General features: G+C 39.1%; 1 protein-coding gene across 1 annotated transcript in view; it reads left to right on the forward strand.

Moving 5' to 3' along the window:
- The first annotated feature begins 3,060 nt into the window (after positions 1–3,060).
- The window catches only part of LOC139951299 (amyloid-beta precursor-like protein), a 50,940-nt gene continuing 33,107 nt past the window's right edge, over positions 3,061–20,893 (forward strand). Inside the window, exons 1-2 of the mRNA XM_071950123.1 lie at positions 3,061–3,261; positions 18,303–18,473. Of these exons, the coding sequence (XP_071806224.1) occupies positions 3,187–3,261; positions 18,303–18,473 (246 nt within the window). The 5' untranslated portion in view covers positions 3,061–3,186. The remainder of the gene's footprint in view (positions 3,262–18,302; positions 18,474–20,893) is intronic.

Consider the following 20,893-nt stretch of genomic DNA (forward strand, 5'->3'; position numbering starts at 1 on the left):
GAAGGCAATTGCCTCCATGCCATCTGGTCATTGCCTCAGTGCCCTTGCTTGAAATGCTCCATAGATTTAAGAACTTCCTCAAGAGGGTGCCCTACCAAGGAGAAACTGCCTTGGTGTCCCCATTGCAATTGCCTCCCCCAAAAATGGACACACCTGATGCTTCACGGAGGCAACGAATTCAGGCGGTTGCCTCCGACCATGCCCCCTTGTCGTTGCATTGGTGCCCTTGAAATGCTACAGTAGAAATTTACAATTTCCTCACAGGGTGCCTTTACCGAGGAGAAAATGCCTTTTGTTGCCCTTGTCTTTTCAAAATCGAAGCATAATAATCTGAAACGGAAATCCGTTATTGCATTGTGGTTGGTAAACCTTCCTGCCGGCCGTGATTCAGGAAATAGTTAACTGTGATGTGTTTTTAATAGAGTCTATCAAAGTTTCGCTTTCTTCTTCATACACAACCTTTCTGGCGAAACCTTTGCTTTTATTTGCCCTTACATGCTTATTTGACGTCCCTTTTAAAAATAAGTTCCAGAAGATTGCGCCACGAGGCACGCGGCCCGCAAGCTCTTGGCACAATTTCATAAAGCTTGAAAGCATAACGAAGATCATACATATTATTTCTTACGCATAATAAGTTTGCTAAGCAGTAATTTCTACATAACAGCTTCATGAAATTGGACCCAACTAAGATGAGACTAAGAAATGCCGAGTGCGATGAGAAAAAAAAATCCCTGACCAGGTTATAAAAACGGAAGCGTTATTTCGCTTTTAGTTTTTTATCACAAAAGTATAATAATGAGATAACAATAAACTTGAACTTAATATTACAGCTTTCCATATTATTTCAGTTCCATTTTCCAATTAATTAAACCCAAAACTGTTCGCACAGTGATCTCGAACTATAAACTCGAGCGATGGTGTAAATACGGCTCTACGCCGCAATGAATATTCGCTTTCGAGTATTTTGCTTCTTCGACGGTATTATTACCGGTCATTTGGTATCGATTCCTGTGCGATGGTGCAATCTTTTATTGTACTGTTTGAGTTCATTTTTAAAAAAATGAGATAGTTTCATGCCATTTTTGTTCTTATGCCTGGTCACGGAGGCAACGAAAAGGTGATTGCCAGTCCATACCTTATGGTCATTGCCTCGGTGCCCTTAAAATGTTTCACTAGACGTATACAATTTACATGAGGGTTGTGCCCTGACCAAAAACAAAACCTTGGATGGAGCCCTTGTCCATTCAAAAACGAAGCATACAGGTTTATGATGTGACATTTACTTTGATCTTTTGCCCCCTTTTTATTTAAAATAATTATCTTTTTTTCCCTGTTCAAAATGTTCTTATTTGTATAAGTAATGATTAATGCTCGTGTTAGTGTTCCCATCTGACTGTTTTGACTTTTTGTTCAAACCCAAACTATTTTCAAAATACAAACAAATTGACGTGCTGTCCTCTTTTCCATTCCTTTTTTCTTTTGGGCGGGGTACATTTGGTGATAATTAAGTCGCCAAGAAAAACAAAGTCATGACCTACGATTGAAAGATCGCATTGCGATGACACGTCTCAAAAAGGGAAGGGGTGCAACCTTTATAATTAACGGGTCACCACTAAAACGCCGTCACAACACTCAATAAAAATAATTGCCAATTATTGGTAAAAGTCTGCTGACCGAGCAATTATTATACTGACAAAACAATCTTTGAATGATGTCTGACAGTTCATTATGTTTCCCATTAGACTTGAACTCAAGTCGTTAGGAGTGTACTTATTACCTCAGGCGGTTTGATATAGGAACTACAGTAAGAACGACTTGATTTTAAGTCTGCTCCTGAATGTACGATTGATTGACAGCATGAGCTCACTGATGATCGTCGGAAATAGACTTTAGATCAAGTCGTTAGTATTAACCGTTATCTCAGGCGGCAATTAATATAGACCCTATAAGGCAATTGACGATAGGCCCTATCATAAAAACGACTTGATTTTACGTCTGCTCTTGAAAGTATGACTGACAGCATGATTTTACAAATGATATCGGATATAGCTTCCACATACTTTAAATCAAGTCGTTTTTTGTTACCGCTGTATTCGTCTCGGAAAGCTGTATCAAATTCCAGCAAGAAAACGACTTGATTGTAAGTCTATACTGACAGCTTTGACTCCCAGGTGAGCAGCGGAAGTTTCTCTCAGCACGGCTTGCCAATTGGATTATATACCAATATAGCATTTCCTATTGGTTAAATCAACTCTCTACTGGACCGGGTCTTGTTCCCCATGTGGTATTCAAATCAGTAACGAAAGAGATAGACAGATTGAACTTCGTGTATAAAAAAAAAAAAATTAAAGGGACATGTTGCCTTCTGGATCGGCGAGTTGGTCTATGAAAAGAATTTGAAACTAACCGTGCACTTTCGAGATGTGTGGATTATAATAATCTACTTTTAAAACATATTTCTCTTACCGAATATTTTACAAAATAAAATGTCTGACAGGTAACTAAAAAAAAGTTCAAAGACAAATCGCTGGTCAGAGATGATGATAATCTTTTTTGAAACAGCTCTTTTTCTTATCGGGAAACAGTTTCATGGTCTTTTTTAAACAGTTTTGGGAGCTCACATTTTCGCCGATTGAAGTGTGATGGTTTATAGTCGCTAGCAACACGTAGAATAACGTTGCCCTTGAAATAGCGTTAGGTTTTTGTTAAGGGATGTAAGCCTAGGTCTTTTTGTTGGTTTTAACTCTTGTTTCCAAAAGAAAAGACAGTGTTTTTGTTCTCAAATTTAACAACTTTGTGCCTGTTCATGTTCAAAAGACAAGTACTAAAGGAGATCTAAGGGATGCCACATAAACAAATTCGTCCATAATCGTTTTATTTGCAATCAACTAGTTTACGCAATAAACACGAATAATGCCACCCCTCCCCACACACCAACCACGCCCACCCAAAAGGACCCATTATTTTTCGATACCACAAACCCAAAACTATTACTTGTCGACACTGAAAGATTAACACATAGTATTCGATTCTTGTGTCATTATCATTCTGCACCACACAAAGCAAGAGTACGCATGCGTTCTTTATTATAAGCACAACACACCCGAAGATTGTGCACACACGATACGTGGAGTTAGCAGAAAGATCATCTGAAAAACGCCATTTTGGCCGGTTTTTCACTCAACAATGGCGAGAAATTTGTGCCTAGTGTTGATCTGTTTAACAGCAGTGTGTTCTGTATCGATAGCAGCATACGTGGAGGTAATTATTTCGATTTATTCTGATAATTTGTAGCGAATGTTTTTCTGTGTTGTGCTGCTCTGTTGAAAATCGTGTGTTGTTCGCTTGTCGTCTGTCAAAAATCCTCATTTTGACAACAAAATTGTGTGTCAGTCAAGTTTTATTTGTATTTCTCCTTTGTAACATAATGCAATGAATAATGTGGTGTGATATGTCTCGAAAATAACACTAAGTAAACAGGCTTATAAAGTCGACAAATTTGTTGTGTTTTTCATTTTTGTTCTGTCGTCAGCGGGACACACCTCGGTAAAAAACAAGACATTTTGTGTGATGTTCAGATTTCGTAAGAATCCATTCATTATAGGTCGGGAGATCGACGCGCCTTACACACCTTCCTTGCTCCACCTCCATGATCTATGCCTAATGGGTCCATGGTTAACAGAGTCGGCATCAAAATAATAAATAGAGAAATGTTTTCCATTTAGGTTGTAACGAAATTGATGAAAAGAAGAAAACAAAACAAACGTTAACAATAAACAACAAAGACAGTCCACTGAACAGAATGGGCCAGCCGCCCAGTTACAACAGAAATATTAAGAAATGCATTACAATTTTTATTATAAAATTAGAGGATTTTTACATTACATTTTGAACAAAGACGCTGTATGTGACTGTCACTTTGCATTGTGTGATCATGGTGTTGTCCAAAACATTCTGGGTGACAGTAAATTTTTGCATTATAATAATTTTATATTCAAAATATTATTTTCCAACAGAATTAACAATTTTGTGTAAATAATGTCTTTCATAGTATTGGATTAAGCCAGTACCTGTTTGTGGCTGCTGGATTAGGTTAGGTCATGCTATTTGCATATTATGTGTTTTTTATTTATAAGAAACTGTCAACTTTATTGGCTGTTGCAAGAAATAGGTTGCAATACTATAGACCTAACCCTCCATCCTCCCAATGGTCGACGACACAGAGGTCCATTATGTGACTGTCGAGAGGATGTAGGGTTTTGAGTATCGCCATTATGGGAGAGCAATTAGAGCATTGATATAAAAATATCTGCTTCATTTTGACAGTCAAAGTTGTGTTCTTAGCGGGATATTTAATTAGTCAGTCAATATTTCAAAACTTGTGTTTGTGGTGGGTGCCAGGTGTGTGGGTGAAATTAATTAAAAAATGTAAATTTGCACTGTGAAATATTGATAATATTCTGAATGGCGTAAGCCTTTAAAAGCACGATTATGAGGCTTGTCCACATTCCATGTGAATCAAAACTGACACAAGTGTCAAAATCTCCCGATGAAAGATTTGTCCCTGTTGAATTAGTTCAGGATGTTGCAATTTTGCCAAAATACTGTGTATTGAGTGAAGTAATGTGGTCATAAGGGGGCCTGAGTCCCTGAGATTTCAACTGCTAAAAATAAACTTGATAACCCTTGCGATAGTCGTTTAATTTTTTAGAAACTTATAACAGACAAAAAAGTGAGAAGTAAACATTTTCATGCTTGTTAAATTCATATTTTGTTAATGGTAAAGGCCTACTCATTGAACAAATCTTTCAATAATTTGGCTGAAAAGGTTATTGTTTGTGGTTGATAAAATTCAAAGTTATTGTCAGAATTATCAGGCTTGTGGACTTTCAATTCCTCTTTACGTTTTGTGCAAAAAGTTATTCAGAGAAACCTTGTGCTCTCCTCAAGAATTTAAGGAGAGCAGTTTTAAATCCCTCCTTGTTTTCTTAAAATGAAAGAAAATTAACTTTCGGAGATATTCTGTATCGTTGAAAACAAAATTGTTGAAATGCGATAATTCTTTTAATAATTTTTTACTTGTTTGGCTACTTTTCTATCTGCCAATAAGGGACTTAGAAACTAGTGCACAGTGCATTTCCTTCAAGTTTATTTTCATAAACCATGAAATTGTACTCTGCGTGTTGTTGTTGAGTTATTACAGAGCAACAACCCCACTAATCCATTCTATTGAAAATAAACCGAAAACAGTGGACCGGAAATCTCGATGAAAGGGTATTCAGAAACTAGAAAAAAAAAAACCAGTATTTCCTAAACCACATGCTTACTTGTCATGTGTAAACAGCATTTGACAGTTCATCAGACATTGCAAAATACCACAAATCAAGTCCATGACTGCAACTGCTGGGTGCGTAAACACAAGTTGTAAAAGTTAGGTGTGATCCTTTTGGGGTAAATCTTTCATGTTTCTATACAAATGCTCGCAGGCTTACTTAACCTGTTTCTCTAACATGTCTGAGCCTTAACCTACAGGCATATATTGCAATTGAACTTTAAAAAAATAATCCTGTGAAAGTAATTTTGCTCCATTTTTGCTGCCAAATTCTCTACACATTTTATAACCTGGCTTTTGTTTTGGACTTAAAGCGCTTCAGTACTTCTGAAGTATCAATGGTTGAGCGGAGGCAATATTTTCTTTAAATTTAAAATCTTTGGAGTTAATTTTTGAACATCAACAGCCGTTAGTTATCTAAAACACCAAGCTGTGAGCTTCGTACATGGTTTAACCAAAACCAACTTTCTATTGAGTGTTTAATACTAAAGGAATTGTATAGGAATTTCTGAATGTAATTGAAATGGAAAGATTTGGTTCTTTGACATTTTAAAAATGTGCCCAATGGCAAGGCTTGTAAATGCTTATAATAATCTATAAAGAACACTCCCACATTTAACCACAACCCACCACATTCATCTTTCTTGACAGTTGTAACGCACATTGGTCAGTTTGTAGTTTTTCTTGGCCAATATTGTTCAATCTGAGATAATTCTTGTCAAAGCCTGTCAGCATCTAGACAAGGTGAGAAGACAATGAAGAAATTTCAGTTTTAGAAGTGGGAGTAAAACCCCATAGAAATGTTCTAGGGAAAAGCCACAAAGTCAGATGTTTATAGCGACTGAAACCGGGTGGTGAGGCAAGACACCTCTGCGCAAACTTGACTTCTGACCTGACTATGAGTAGGATTTGAAACTTTGCATGGTGGAAATACAATATGGAAAGGTTTGCGGTAAGACTGTGAAACAACTATCTCTAAATGAGTTGGGGTCGTTCTGAATAAAAAACGTTGGTTTAAACTCTACGTTTCGATCAGTATGCTCTGATCTTTTTCTTCAGAAGACGATCAGAGCATACTGATCGAAACGTAGAGTTAAAACCAACTGTTCTTTTCAGAACGACCCCCAATTCATTTATAGATGGTCATTCCCGCAAACCTTTCCAGATCTGACTATGGTAATTTTCTGGAACATGTTCCCGCTGCATCCACTCTTACCCATGTTTACAATCTCATTAACCTCATGTTTATCAAACTGGTCCTTCATGTAATCCCCCTACAAGATCAATCAAGATCATCTCTTCTAGAAACCAAGCCACATTCTTAATCCCCTTGTACCCAATATCCCAGCTGAGATCCCAAATAATCTCCAATCCATGCCAGCCCCACAAAGCCCACCTGTTAGCACACAAGGCAACAATGGAGACCACACTCGTATTGTAATGCTTAAAGTGTGTCCATGGTGGACGCTATACAGACTCAGAAAGTGTTCAAGCAAACAGTGGGATCATTGTTGTTCCTTTCTAAAGCTCGTTCAGTATGTGCTATGACTGCGCACCAACCAGGGTCACATGGACAATCGTAGGGAGGTCATCATATTCGATTTGATAGATTGATATTATTATGCGGAATATAATAATAACATAAAGCGCATTGGGCTTTCCGTAATGTGCTATGTAAGCAAAGTGTGTTATCGTTTTCTGTGGATGAATTGTTGTGGGGCTTATTTTTCTCGTCGTTATGTTTACTCCGGTTTAGGGGTAGAAAATAGAGCATTGCTTATTGCACTGGATATCAGCACTGACAGTGTACTCAATGTGTTTAAAATACATATCATGTTGGAAACTTTCCACACAGTTTAAACGCTAGCCATATTGTAGATTGGATGTGGCTAACCATTTATTATTTTAGTTTAATTCATTAGAATTTTCAATTAGACAAAAAACTTGAAATAAATTAATTAAGTGGCTTCTTACCAATTTAATGAAAAGCAATTAGTGCACAATGCAAGTAAGTCATACTGAAAGGGGCACAATACAAACTTGTAGGGGAATTTGTATTGTCAAATTTTATTAAATGATTGAGAAGAATTCATGACTGTTATCAATAGCTAATGATCCTGCTAATTTAAACCAGGCACAGTAATTTTCTTAATGCTCTCGGAACTGGTCCCAATGGTTGCCATGACAATTGATACTGTTGATTGTAGTCACATGACATTTTGTTTGCTCTATCAAGGCTGAATGCAGCAGAAGTATTGTAATGAATTGCAAATTATCAAACTAAAGCAATGTAGGCCTATTGATGCGAAGGCTCTTGTAAGAAGCATATTTTTACGATTTTGACAGTTTTCCCGCAAAATCCCTTGGAAATCCATCTAATGTAAAAAGACCTTCACTGGAAATTATCTAAGCTTTAACAATAATGATTAATATTTGTTGAAGCAACGGTTTCCTGTATGGAGCGTTATTGCCTGTATTTGAAGGCAATTGATGCGTAGTAATATAAAAGACCAGCATTATCAATATCCCAACATGAATAAAACAACAAATCTGTGAACACAGTTGGTCATCTAGTATGCGAGAGAATAATGAAAGAAAAAACACCCTTGTGTGCTTTCCGATCTCAGATTCAAAAATTTAAGTCATGAGTTCAAATTTTCACAGGCTTGTTATTTTATGTTGAGATACACCAAGTGAGTCTTTAACAATGTGTCCAGTGCCTTTAATCTGAAGACTCGATCTGTCTTGAAGACGATGAAGATGTAAAGGAGAGGCAGTCGTTCCAGACAAGACGACATTTCATGAGATACCCCCCCCCCCCCATTCCTTTCAGAGAATTCAATATGCTGAAGTGGTTAGTCAGTGGTTGGTGAATCGTGAATCAGAGAAGACTCAGCCTGTTTAATATTTCAGAATCCTTCTCCATCTCCAGATTGTCGGGAAAATAATGTTCGAGTGGGGAAAAAATTGCCAACGCCTAAAGGTTGAGAATTGTATTTCGAGGCAGAAGAGCTCTTGTAAGATTTGTTAAATTAATATTATAGGCCAGAAATTAATAGAATTAAATCTTATTTCTGATATAGGCCTACATATCTTTCTTGTCAGATATTGTAAATTGTTGTCACATTGCTTGTTTATTATATTAAATAATTCTGTTGACAGAACTAAAAACACAATCAAAAATAGGTTTTTGGCTTAAATGGCCGAACTTACAAGAGATTTATAAGCAGTCTGTGGCATTTCAAATGGTGTGATCTTCGGTATTTTGGTGAAGTTAATCTCATGTTGAAACCCCAAATACCATGTACTGCCTGATGCAGGGTTGTGCTTTTAAGAACCCTGAACAATTTTTATAATGGGTCGCCTACTTGTCTGATAATTCACAGAGGCAACAAAGGCGTTTGTCTTTATGTGCTCTGGTCATTGCCTTGCTGCCCTTGAAATGCTCCCAGTAGAAATTTACAATTTCCTTATATAGGGTTAGGTAAGTATGCTTCGTTTTTGAAAAGGCAAGGGAACCAAGGTATTTTCTCCTTAGCAAAGGGCACCCTATGAGGAAATTGTAAATTTGTTCTGTAGCATTTCAAGGGCACCAAGGCAATGACCTGGGGCAACGAAGGCAATTGCCTTCGTTGCCTCCGTGAAGTATCAGGCCTGTAGGGTGCCCTTGGGGGAAAAAACGCCTTGGTGCCCTCACAAAAGAAGCATACAGGTCTGCGCCTACAATGTCCATTCTAAACCTAGAATGTCTTAAAAGCTCTCTCACAAAGATGAAAACCTGCTCAAGCAACCCAAGCACTCAGTTTGAGAATAAACAAAAAACCATGAAATTTAATGCAGATCAGAGTGGGTTTTTTATTGATCGTAAAAAAAATCTGCTTGTATTTTTAGACAGCCAGGAACCTTGTACAGTGTCATAAGAGGTGCATGTCATTCCACCAAAAAGACTCGCACGTACGCAATGTAGGTTTAAAGTGCATGCATCCACTACCCCCCTTGAAATGTCTGACGAACCATGGCCATACTCGAATTCACGTTATTGAATTTCAACTAATGTGTTGCCATAGAAGCTCTATCGAGGTACTATGAGATATTTTTTTTGTAATTTTGAGAAAGATTGTGCTCTGCGAACGTAAGGCCATTAAAATATTTCTGCATTAAAGCAGGCTGTCCTTTTGATCGTTTTATAAGCAGTTTGCACTCGGATAATTTCATTTTTAAAAAACCTGTAATTTATGACCGCGCAGCAATGGACTAGTTCTGCATTGTCATGCTGTTTTCCTCTAACTTTTCTTGATTTAAAGTGCTTTGTCTCCTGACGACGACAAGAGCAGGCTAGTCGAAATGTTGAGACCAATTAAGAACTCACTCGACAGTGGCATTAATAACAAGAAGTCCCCTTGATACACTAAGCAAAAATAGTAGTCCCGGCTGATTTCCTATATCCCCGCTCAGGTATAAGCACAACAGCTTTGCAGAACTGAGAAGTTACTGATACTCCGCAGCAGTAGAATAGAATGTTAGTTCCTTTTGAGAACAAGGTTATTTCTCACTCAAAAACAAGGTGTTTTTTCTGTTGTTCTAATTTGCAACTTCAATGACCAATTGAGTCCAAATTTGACAGTTTATTTTATAGTAATACACAAAGTGAGAATACTTATCTTCGACAATTTAACAAAAGTTTTCAGTGTCTTTAAGTAGCCTCAAAGGCCTGTATGCTTCGTTTTTGAAAGGACAGGGGCACCAAGGCATTTTCTCCTTGGTGAAAGGCACCATATGAGGACATTGTACATTCTACTGATCAGGGCCCAATTTCATAGAGCTGCTAAGCACCAAAATTTGCTTAGCATAAAATTTCTTCCTTCATAAAAACAGGATTATCGACTGTCAAATTACCATTTGTTGCATATTGCTTGTTACTGGTATGCAGCTGTTGTTTGCTTATATCCTGAAAATCGGGTGGAAATTTGGCTGGTTATCCTGTTTTTATCAAGGAAGAAATTTCATGCTTAGCAAATTTGTGTGCTTAGCAGCTCTATGAAATTAGGCCCAGAGCATTTCAAGGGCAGCAAGGCCAGGAGGCATGGAGGCAATCGCCTTCGTTGTCTCCGTGTATCAGGTCTGGCCTCACATCAGTAAAGGAGTAACTATCCTGGTCTGAGTGTGTGGCAGGCTTGGAAATTACCTCGGTGCTTTTTTTTAATCACATTTTCGTGCTTTGACAGCGGTGAATGTGTGCACAGGCGCGGAACTATAAAACGTTACTACCGTCACGGTGATGCGCGGTACTTGTGTGTGTATTGTTGTATGGTAGATGGCCAGAGGGCTTGTTTTTGTCCTGTAGAGGTCGAAGGTTATGCATGATGCATTGAAGTCATGCAGTAAACCAGGCCTGTATGCTTCATTTTTGAAAGGGCAAGGGCACAAAGGCATTTTCTCCTTGGTAAAGGGCACCTTTTGAGGAAAATTGTAAATTTCTACTGGAGCATTTCAAGGGCACCAAGGCCATGACTAGAGGGCAATCGCCTTCCTTGCCTCCATGAAGTATCAGGCCTGATGATGCATTGAAGTCTTGCAGTAATGTGTAGACTACTTGTATCAGGAAAAAAATTGGGGGGGGGGCAGGAAATCCATAAGACCACAAGACTTAAAGCTCAGAATCTTTGTTGGACTGGGTTTTTACAGTTGACCAGAACCAATATCGGAAACAACAAGGCATTTTTTATGATTTTGTAAAATGGTATGATTTAAAATTCTCTCATTTCTAAGGGGTGTACTTTTATGGATCTCATCTGAAATTTAACAATAAGATTATTAATGCAAAAAAAAAATAGTTAATGGCCCTTGACATTTCAACCCTAGCAGAGTCTGTCTAATTATAATTGGGTTTTTTCCTTTCCTTTTTTAGCCTTACTCTGCTTGGGACGAAATGTTGGGCCATTAAATATTCTTTTGCTTTTATACAATACCCAAACCCAATACACACTAGGAGTGCACTGTTTGGTTTGGGTGTATACAAAATTTACCCAGAACCCAACAGTGTCATAGTATTGACATAGTGTCCACCATATCTCAAAATGGCTTAAGTCCTGTTAGTTGGTAAGCCGTTTGCAAGCCACAATACAATACAATAATCTTGATTAGATCCCAAAAAGGGTAATTCAAATGCTCACATACATGTACAGTAAAAACATAGACACCCATAAATGTATTTCTATTTTCTACATGCTACATGTATTTCTATTTTCTAGATCATTAATGCATGAATCCGCCACACATTGCGCACAGTAATATGAAGTCTGCATGATCTCTCGTAGGGGCTTTTGATGAGTTGGGTGTTATACAAATATCAGGTCTCATCTCTGCCTTGAGCAGGATGAGGCAGCTAGGCGTGATGGATCCTACAGATGGCCTTGCATTGGGCGTTAGGGCGGCACTAACGCGACAAACACCACCTTGCTGCCTTGGTGTTGTCCTTTCCTCTGGTCTTCTGCACAATCGAACAGCCACATATTCGTGGGGCTTAGAGAAGTGTAGAAATTGTTACATCAGGACCCAATTTCATAGAGCTGCTTTCAAAGATGCTATGTCAGATTTTCGGCCGATTTGACCCAAAAATTTTGATTTAAAATTCAATAGGTAATTTGATGGGGGTCGAGAAATGTACAAGCTTTCATTTGAGCCATTGCTCGAAAAAGTCCGCCAATTATTAGTAGCAGTGAAATAAAGTGCTCAAAATTAGTTTGTGTTGGGATCCCGACAATATATCACGTGACCAATTCTTATGTGTTTTATAAGAAACGTTTTAAATTTTTGTCATTGTTCCTGACCATAAAAAGTAAAAGTTAATTTTTTTTTCCGTTAAAGCGTGTGATACTCTTTGAAATACCATTCACTCCAGAAAATCTTTTTTTTAATGTTTCGGGCCAAAAGTCTGACATAGCATCTTTAAGCAGAAAAATGTTGCTTTTAAAACATCTTTCTCTGCAAAGAGAAAGCAATGCATGGTTCATTCATGTACAGTTACTTCCTGTGAGTGCGATACAATTGTCAACGTCACATTGCTGTTTTCGCAGCGAATAATTCGCAGGAGTTGAGCACATTTCATCTGATGCGAATTATTTGTTGCAAATTTGTGACGTCAAAATTTGTTTGGAATCCCAGGAAGTATGAACCGGGCGTAACTCATATTACAAAAATGGGACGGGATTAAAGGAACAAGTTGCCTTGGATCGGTCGAGTTGGTCTGTGAAAAGCGTTTGAAGCTGTTTGTTATCAAATGCAAATGGTTAGATAGATAATTAAGAAGTAGAATAACGATCCACATAAACATGCCTCGAAATTGCACAGTTTTCCTCTTACGTCGTGAAGAAACTCGGTCGGCCATTTTGTGGAGCAAAATTTTGACTCCAGAAAATGGCCGACAGTGTTAGTTTGTGACGTAAAAGGAAAACCGTGAAATTTCGTTTGATACTTTTGAGGATCATATTCTACTTGTAAAATATTTTTCAAACCATACATACACACGTAGTGCATTTCATAACAAACGGTTTTAAATGTTTTCAAATACCAACTCGTCCGATTCAAGGCAACGTGTTCCTTTAACATGTTCAAGGGTGATGTGCACTTGTTTTTATAGCACCTTCAAATACGTATGCTAGCTAACAATGTGTATTATTAGCAGTGGTGTAATGTACTGTGATACTTTTCCTTTAATCATTGTATGTTTGCATTCATCAATAGTGCAAAATATTTCACAGACTGTCTCGAGGCCTGTTCAGATGGTTTAGCGCCGTCGGAATTTGGCTCGAATTGTTGGATAATTTGTTTTCCTTGTTGGTATGTAATGCATGTTGAGAGGCTGTCCTACAAAGATCTTCGCAACACGATCTCTAGAAAAAAACTAAGAATGGTCTTGTGAAGATTGTAGAATCATAATTCATGTGCATACTTCAGGCCTGATGCTTCACAGATGACACAGAGGCAATAGACCGATCCATTAAGCTCCGCCCCATTGCAAATTGACCAATCACAACGCAAGGAGGGTGCAACACTAAGATGCGTGCGTGTATGCTTGGTGCGCGCGACAGAGTTGTGCAGAAAGGCATTGGAGAGCCCCACGTGTTTTTGCTCACACGTGCGTCGTGGGCGGAGCCTACTGGATCGGTCTATCGACTCCATGCCTCTGAATTAGTCAATGCAGGCCCCTGTTGCCCTTGTCTTGCCTTCATGCCCCTTAATAGTTTTTCCCTTGTGGTAAACGTGGTTAATGAAGTACTATAATTCGCTTAGAAGTACAGTACATGTAGGCCTATCAAAGTGCATTATATTAATTTTATTACTCGTGTTTATCTAGTCAGTAGTAGTTCGGTAACCATCTCAACTACTTAGCATGCCTAATACATGTACATGTACATCAACAAAGGTGTTTGCCTCCATGCCCCCTGTTCATTGCCTTGGTGTCCTTGAAATGCTTTATTAGAAACTTGAAAATTTCCTAACAGGATGCCCTTTGCCCAAGGAGAAAATGCGTTGGTGCCCTTGCCCTTTCATAAGCAAAGTATGCTGGCCTCCCTTAGTACATGTATGTAGAACATGTACATGTATGCAGCCCGGCAGGCAAATTGGCACACATGTATGGTGCCCCTTTCTCTTACTAAAAAAAAATTGTTTGCCAGGCAAACTTTGCCTTCAAAGAGGTCACAATTTTACTGAAGGGTGTTTTGTGACCAGGACTAGTGAGATAAGAACACGGTATTACTGCTTTGTTCCATTCCGTGTTGTTTTTTGAGGTTCGTGAGTCACAACCAAGAAACTGACGCCATGGTCAGTGTAGGAGATTAAAATAAATTTTACGTCTCAAGGTTTGCAAACCAAAATTAAACGCATTTTGTTGATTTGGATTTGGCTTGCTTGGTGGCTCCTGGAGAATGTTTGATTGCCTTTTCACCGAAATCGTCAATGTCATTTAAAATTCAGGAATTTGTCATCAATTAAAAACACTGAAAGAGTTCAAAAACCAAATGTATACTTTGCCTTTTAAAACGAACCTGTCTTATTTGGTGAGCAAACTCTGCATAAATTCATGGCTGACATTAAGATGCCGGGCTTGCATATCCTGCGGGTAACTTGGGCTGTGATTGCGGCTGACCTTTAACCTTTGCTGCCTCCATCTTTGTCTGCTGCACTGCACATGTCGTGTCGCATTAGCCACGGTTGGGCAGAAACATGCATTCATTTGCATTGCATGGGCCTCGGGTGCTCTATTTAAATAACGCAGACTCACTAGAAATCTCCCAAGGTGTGCAATATGGTACAGTCAATTCTATTCAATGAAGTTTATCCCATAGGGGGCCTTCTATTTTTTGGGGAAAATAATTTCAAGATTATTATTCCTGCATGATTATTATTCCTGCACCGGATTTTCGGCGACCTCAGATTTAGAATTTGAGATCTCCAAATCAAGCATCTGAAAGCACACAACTTCGTGTTACAAGGCTGTTTTTTCTTTCATAGTTTTCTCGCAACTTCGACGAACAATTGAGCTCAAATTTTCACAGGTTTGTTATTTAATGCATGTTGAGATACACCAAGTGAGAAGAGTGGTCTTTGACAATTACCAATAGTGTACAGTGTCTTTAAAGTACACTGTGACATTAACAAATCCAGAGTCGGATGAATATTTCCTATTGGATCTCTGTGAGAATGCTCAGTAATCTACATGTTGAGCAGGACGGCTAGAGGAAGATGCGATGCCATAGTAACCTGTTTATCAATTCAGACGGTGGTCGTCCGTCATCGATGATGAAACTCTGTCTCATTCTCCCCTCTCACCATGCACCGTCACCACGGTAATAGGGATGACTCAGGCTTAGTCAAGGCAGCCGCTGCACGACGACCACGAACAGGATGAGGAGTCCTGTTGGGTTTTTCATCTTCAATGGCCGGCGAGGAAGGACGACACTTGTCTTAAAGACATGTGAGGAGAATGAAGATGTTGCCCTAAAATGCAAGGCAGGCCTTGAATTAACCCATGGCACGCACAGCAACTGCTTAGTGCTTTTGCTGTGGTGCCCTTTGCAATGTACTGATTTTAATTTTCCTCATAAAAGTGCCTGTACTAGAGGAAAATTTTTGTGCCCCTTCGAGAACAAAGTTCAAGGCCTGCAAAGCATTATTAAAAATAATAACAATTGAGACGAATACTGTGAAGCGATTCACAATAAATGTCTCAATTTGTACCATATTTGTACCACATTTAATTGATTTGATCCGTGTGGTTAACTGAAAATGCAATAAAACTATGAGAAAATTTCATTACAAAAAGGGGTAGATTTTTTTTATATTAGGCCCTACCATCAAAAACTGTGAGTGATAATGTCCACATGAAGAATAATTCGTAATAAAATTTGGAGTCTGAGATGAAATATTTGTTGAATCCCTCTCTTTAAAACCACATCAGTGTGAAGGGAGTTGTTTCTCAGAATGTCATAACAATCAACATCTGCGATGGTACCAAAGGTACACCAGGCCTTCCTTTAAGAGAGGGATGAAGTGTTGTGTGATATAGGTTTCAAGGTTATGTGGTGTCGTATTTCATAATGTAATTTACTTGTGAAGACTCACACTCGCGTCATGGCAAATATTATATTATGGATTATATTATGGAAGAGGTGCAGAGGAGAAAAAAAAAAAAGGGATTTTCTTCGAAAGAATTTTCTTTGAAAGGACTTTCTGCGCAAGCTTTGTAACTGCAGAATGCCTACATGTACGTGTAGTAAAGTGGTGTACGTAAGCGCACTTTCTTGTGCAAAAATTCCTTGCTAACCCACGCTTGACGTGTAAGCGCAGAATTCCCTGCTTCGGTAAGCACAGATTCTGGTAAGCAAAGCCATGGAATTTTGCCTCGTCTGCATGGTCTGGTTGTGCACTATGAAACGACTTCCTTCAAAATTTCCTTGAATGCTGTGGTGCCCTTTGCAAACTTCTATGTTACAAATTGATATTTTCCTCATGGAAGTACCCTAAGAAGTGCCCAGAGGGAAACTGTCAGGCCTGGAATAAGAGACAGGTCGCAGAGGCCGTAGCCTTCGTTGCCCCTGGTCTTGGGCTAATGTAGGTGCCCCTTCAAATAAAGTGTAATTTTTTTTCGAGCGTTTTTTAAAGACTTATTTAGAGTCCCTTTCAGCTTATGCTGCTGGTTATTTTGTTGCACCAATAAAAAATAACAAATAAATAAAAATATTTCCCATTGACTCTGTAAGATTTTACAATGGAAGTGCCCCTTAAACGCATAATGAAAATGGCCTCGCCCTTTCTAAGTTAAAATTCCAGCCCTGAACTGATGCCCCTTCATGAGAAGAGCGAAGTTCAAGACCCGATGTTTACAGAAAGAGATGGCCCTGTTTTTGATCTGGGATGATTGTTTTGTGTAAGCTGTCGGATTGTTGAGGTGTATAATGAAAAGACTGCTCCGAGTTATGCAGTGCGGATTGTAAGAGCGGTCGACTACACACTTTGCACATGCCTGATGGTATAAGTGTCTGCATGTATGCTGATGCAGTATAACTGAATGCAAATCTTATTATAAAAGCTCGAATCGGTGTAATCTAATTTAATAGAAGCATTGAGAGAATGCTTAGAGCGTGATGAGATGGGCCTTTGATAGGAGTCCGGGACCATACTGTAATGAGCTGGGATCCTCTCAGGGATTGCCTTAGCAATGCATAAAACTTAATTGTGGTCTTCAAGATGAGTCAGGGACCTACGCGAATCTATGTTCGGTGGAATTATTGTAATCCCTGTGCGGGGAGAATTAAATGACTGCGCATGCGTGTACTTGGGAGCTTGCTAGCACAATCTGTCAGCATTATCAATGTAATCAATACGCAAACAAAATGGGTAATCTCCAAAAAGTAATTAGCTCAATGAGCTGTGCCATTTTCTTGAACAACAACAATAACAACATAACACTGACAAAATACTTCACAAAATTGCAGACAACAACATCATTAATAGTGTAAGATGCTTTACAAAATAAAACAAAAACCAAATAACACTAAGTTTTAAATTATCTATCAGACTTGCTCTGCTGGATTGAGCCACTGTTTTTTCCGTTCATTTTATGGTGTTTGTTGTATGCTCATGTATAATATTCTTTTGTAAATAAATAATATAATTTTTGTATCCACCCGATTTTGGCGCTTGCGCTGTGGATGTTGTATGAAATAAATAATATAAATAAATAAAATGTATTGCTTTACGAAAACAAAGTCAAGAAAAACAGTGACAACAATTTTGAGCACACTTTAAATGATTTACATGAAACAAAAACAACAGCAATAACGCTAAATAAATGCTTTAAAAAACTCAAGATTTTAACAACAACAATGTAAATGCTCTATTCAAAGACATAAACAACCACAAAAACAACAACAACAACAACAACTCTTTCAAACAGAATCAGCATCTTGGGAACTAAAAATTAGTGGCGACTATTGTCTTAGTCGCAAGTATTTGAGGCACAACTATTCGAGTAGTAAATTTCACTAGTCGCTACAAAATAGTAAAACTAACATCAATTACACAACATTTACTACCGCGGAGTAGATGTTCGGGAAACTTTTCAGTTCTGAAAAGAACTTCCCTGCTTTTTTTAACTATTACCCAGGTGGATGGTATAGAAAATAGGCTGGGACTACTACTTCAGTTTATAGGATCGTGATTAACTGTGCTACCGAGGAGTCGGTTCTTAAATTGGTCTCAACGTTTCGACTAGCTTGCTCTTGTCATCGTCACATCTACTCCGCGGTAGTAGAATAAAGCAAGACAGTTCTCTAAGAACAAACTCTACCTGGCAAGTAGATACACACATGGTGTTACCGCAAACCAAATATATAATTGATACCTCACCACGCAATGCCTCAAATCCTATATAACACAACATTGTTTTTATTTTTGCTTCCTCCAGGCTGTTGCTGGCGTATTTGACATTTCCAGAGGACACGTCCTTCCCCAGGTCGCCTTAAGATGTGGTTTCCTGAACAAGTACACAGATCTCAGGACAGGAGAATGGTTGAACGGTGACGTTCCTTCTCCTTGTGACATCTCTAAGAATGACATCTTGGACTACTGCAGACAGGTAAGGTAGCTCAACACTTAGACCCCGTTCCCACCCCGGACCACGCATTGATCTCCCAATTAGAGAAAAGGGCGATCAAGACCTCGAAAGGGCGATCAAAGGGCGATCAACGAGAAACAGGCTCCAGTGGGAACGCAAGGGCGATCAGGATCCGACCGTGCAATTTTGATCCTCCTCAGGAGTAGGATTAAAGCGGGATCTGATCGCCCTCTTGGATTAATGGGCGATCAAAAGTCTACTGGGAACGCAAAGGGCGATCAGACCCCGCAATTCGCTAGCAAAACAGTGTTCTGTTGAACCCACTTCCGTTCCCCAAAAGGGGGATCAATGCGCGGTCATACTCAAGTGGGAACGCGACCGCGATTTCACGCCTGCAACCCATCTTGTTGCGGGATCCAGTGGGAACGCGGTCTTAGTGTTTGCCAAAGGGGTGTCACAGTGAGTTTTGGACACCCTGTAATTTGGAGCCTCTGATTTTTTTAATTTTTCATTTACCAGTTTACAATGTAAATTTAAATGCATTGCTAGTTAACGATTTGGACACTCGGCCTTAACATTTTGCAGCAAATTTGGACACCCAATTTTTACACCTTTTACCAAATCCTTACCAGGGTTTGCCCTTTACTTTTTGAGCCCACCTACATATAAGCTGGACCAGACTGTCCTTTTTCGCAGGTCCATATTTTAAAGTTTTCCTTTCAACTTTTATGTATTGCCCTCTGCCCTATGATCACTGCCGTCTGCCCTCCGATCCTTTCCCACCGCAATATGCCCCTCTGTCCTCCGATCACTCCTTTGCTCCAAGCTTTCTTCTCACTGCTCAAAGAAGTGCCCTTACCAGAGGAAATTTGCTGTGCCCCTTCAAGAACGAAACTCAAGGCCTGTGCTTACTCAAATTCTGAGCATTCAGTTCTGACCGAGGGAGGCTCATACAGACCTGTATGCTTCGTTTTTGATAGGGCAAGGGCACCAAGGCATTTTCATCTTGGTAAAGGGCACCCTATGAGACAGTGGTAAATTTCTACTGAGCATTTCAAGGGCACCAAGGCAATGATCAAAGGGCATGGAGGCATATGCCTACTGTACGTTGCCTTTGTGAAGTATCAGGCCCGCTCATGTAGATGTCTCATTCTTCCAATGAGTTTATCTTCAATCAAACCCACTGATACATGTAGTCAACTCATCACAGCATTGCAGCTGCTGCCTCAAACAGTTGTCGGAAATGATTTTGACATTTGGGAAACACATGACACAATGGGCAATAATAACATCAGATTAGCATCCTTTAAAGCTAAAGATTGTTAACTTGGGTAGTGTAACTTGTTTCCTGATGTGTGTTATGATGTGTTGGAAGTTGTCTTGAATTTGTTGTTGCTTTGTTTTGCTTCGTTTGTCCTGCACCGTGGTTAGTAACCCAGCAGCCGATTTTCACGAGACGCTAGGATAAATCCTATCTCGAGTTCGGACGAATAACCTGTCCTAACTTAGGATGGGTTCAATGCTTCCCAACGTCAATGGATGCAGAACTGAACCCGTCCGAGTCCTAAGATTAATCCTAAGTTTGAAGAGCTTGGTGAAATCGACAGCTGTGAAGTTACTGGAAGGTTTTTTGACCCAATCTGTTCTCTCGAGTGGAAGCCCTGATACGTACCTCACAGAGGCAACGAAGGCCACTTGCCTGCATGTCCCCTTGTCATTTGAGAAATTACTAGAACAGGATTTGAACCAACGAACTCCGGTTTGATTTGTTCAAGCTCTACCAACTGAGCTAATGATGTTGGTCTTACTATTTTGTCAATATCTTTGTTCAAGGTGCCAGTCAGAAGATGATGTTAAAATTTGACAAAACAGGGAGATAGATAGGGCTAGACAGCTCAGTTGGTAGCGCCCCTGCAGGTCAACAGTAAATTTGTCAGTTGTTCACCCCCAAATTATTAAAAATATTCACAGTCTAAAGGTTTCTAGTGGAAAGTCGGGTTACAGGAAACAATTTTTATTTTATATTTTTACGTCTTATCAACAGCTGTCCCGACTAAGAAAGTCCTATTCAGAGATGTCTCTTTAAATATTACATGTACTCCTACCCAAGCTCTGCCCCCTCAATAAAAAAAAAACACCTTTGCATAATTTATGTCCGACAGTTCCTCAGGATTCGATACTCCTTAAAGGGTTTGGGTACTTTTTGTACGACTACACACGCCCACAGTAAATTTACATTACATTAAACTTACACGGTTTATGTGTAGAGAATGACTGTAGAGAGCATCCCTTACATGTACTTGCTGAGGTTCTGTGCTTTTTAAAAAATTAGTAAAACAATGTCACCAAAATAATTTTTGTCTCAGCGAGACAAAAAACTATTTTAGCACACGTACAAGCGATATACTCGGCTCTCCTGAAAAGCATTGCTCTGTGGTTTT

This window comes from Asterias amurensis, chromosome 19 (assembly GCF_032118995.1).
Source record: "Asterias amurensis chromosome 19, ASM3211899v1".
Classification (NCBI taxonomy): Eukaryota; Metazoa; Echinodermata; class Asteroidea; order Forcipulatida; family Asteriidae; genus Asterias; species Asterias amurensis.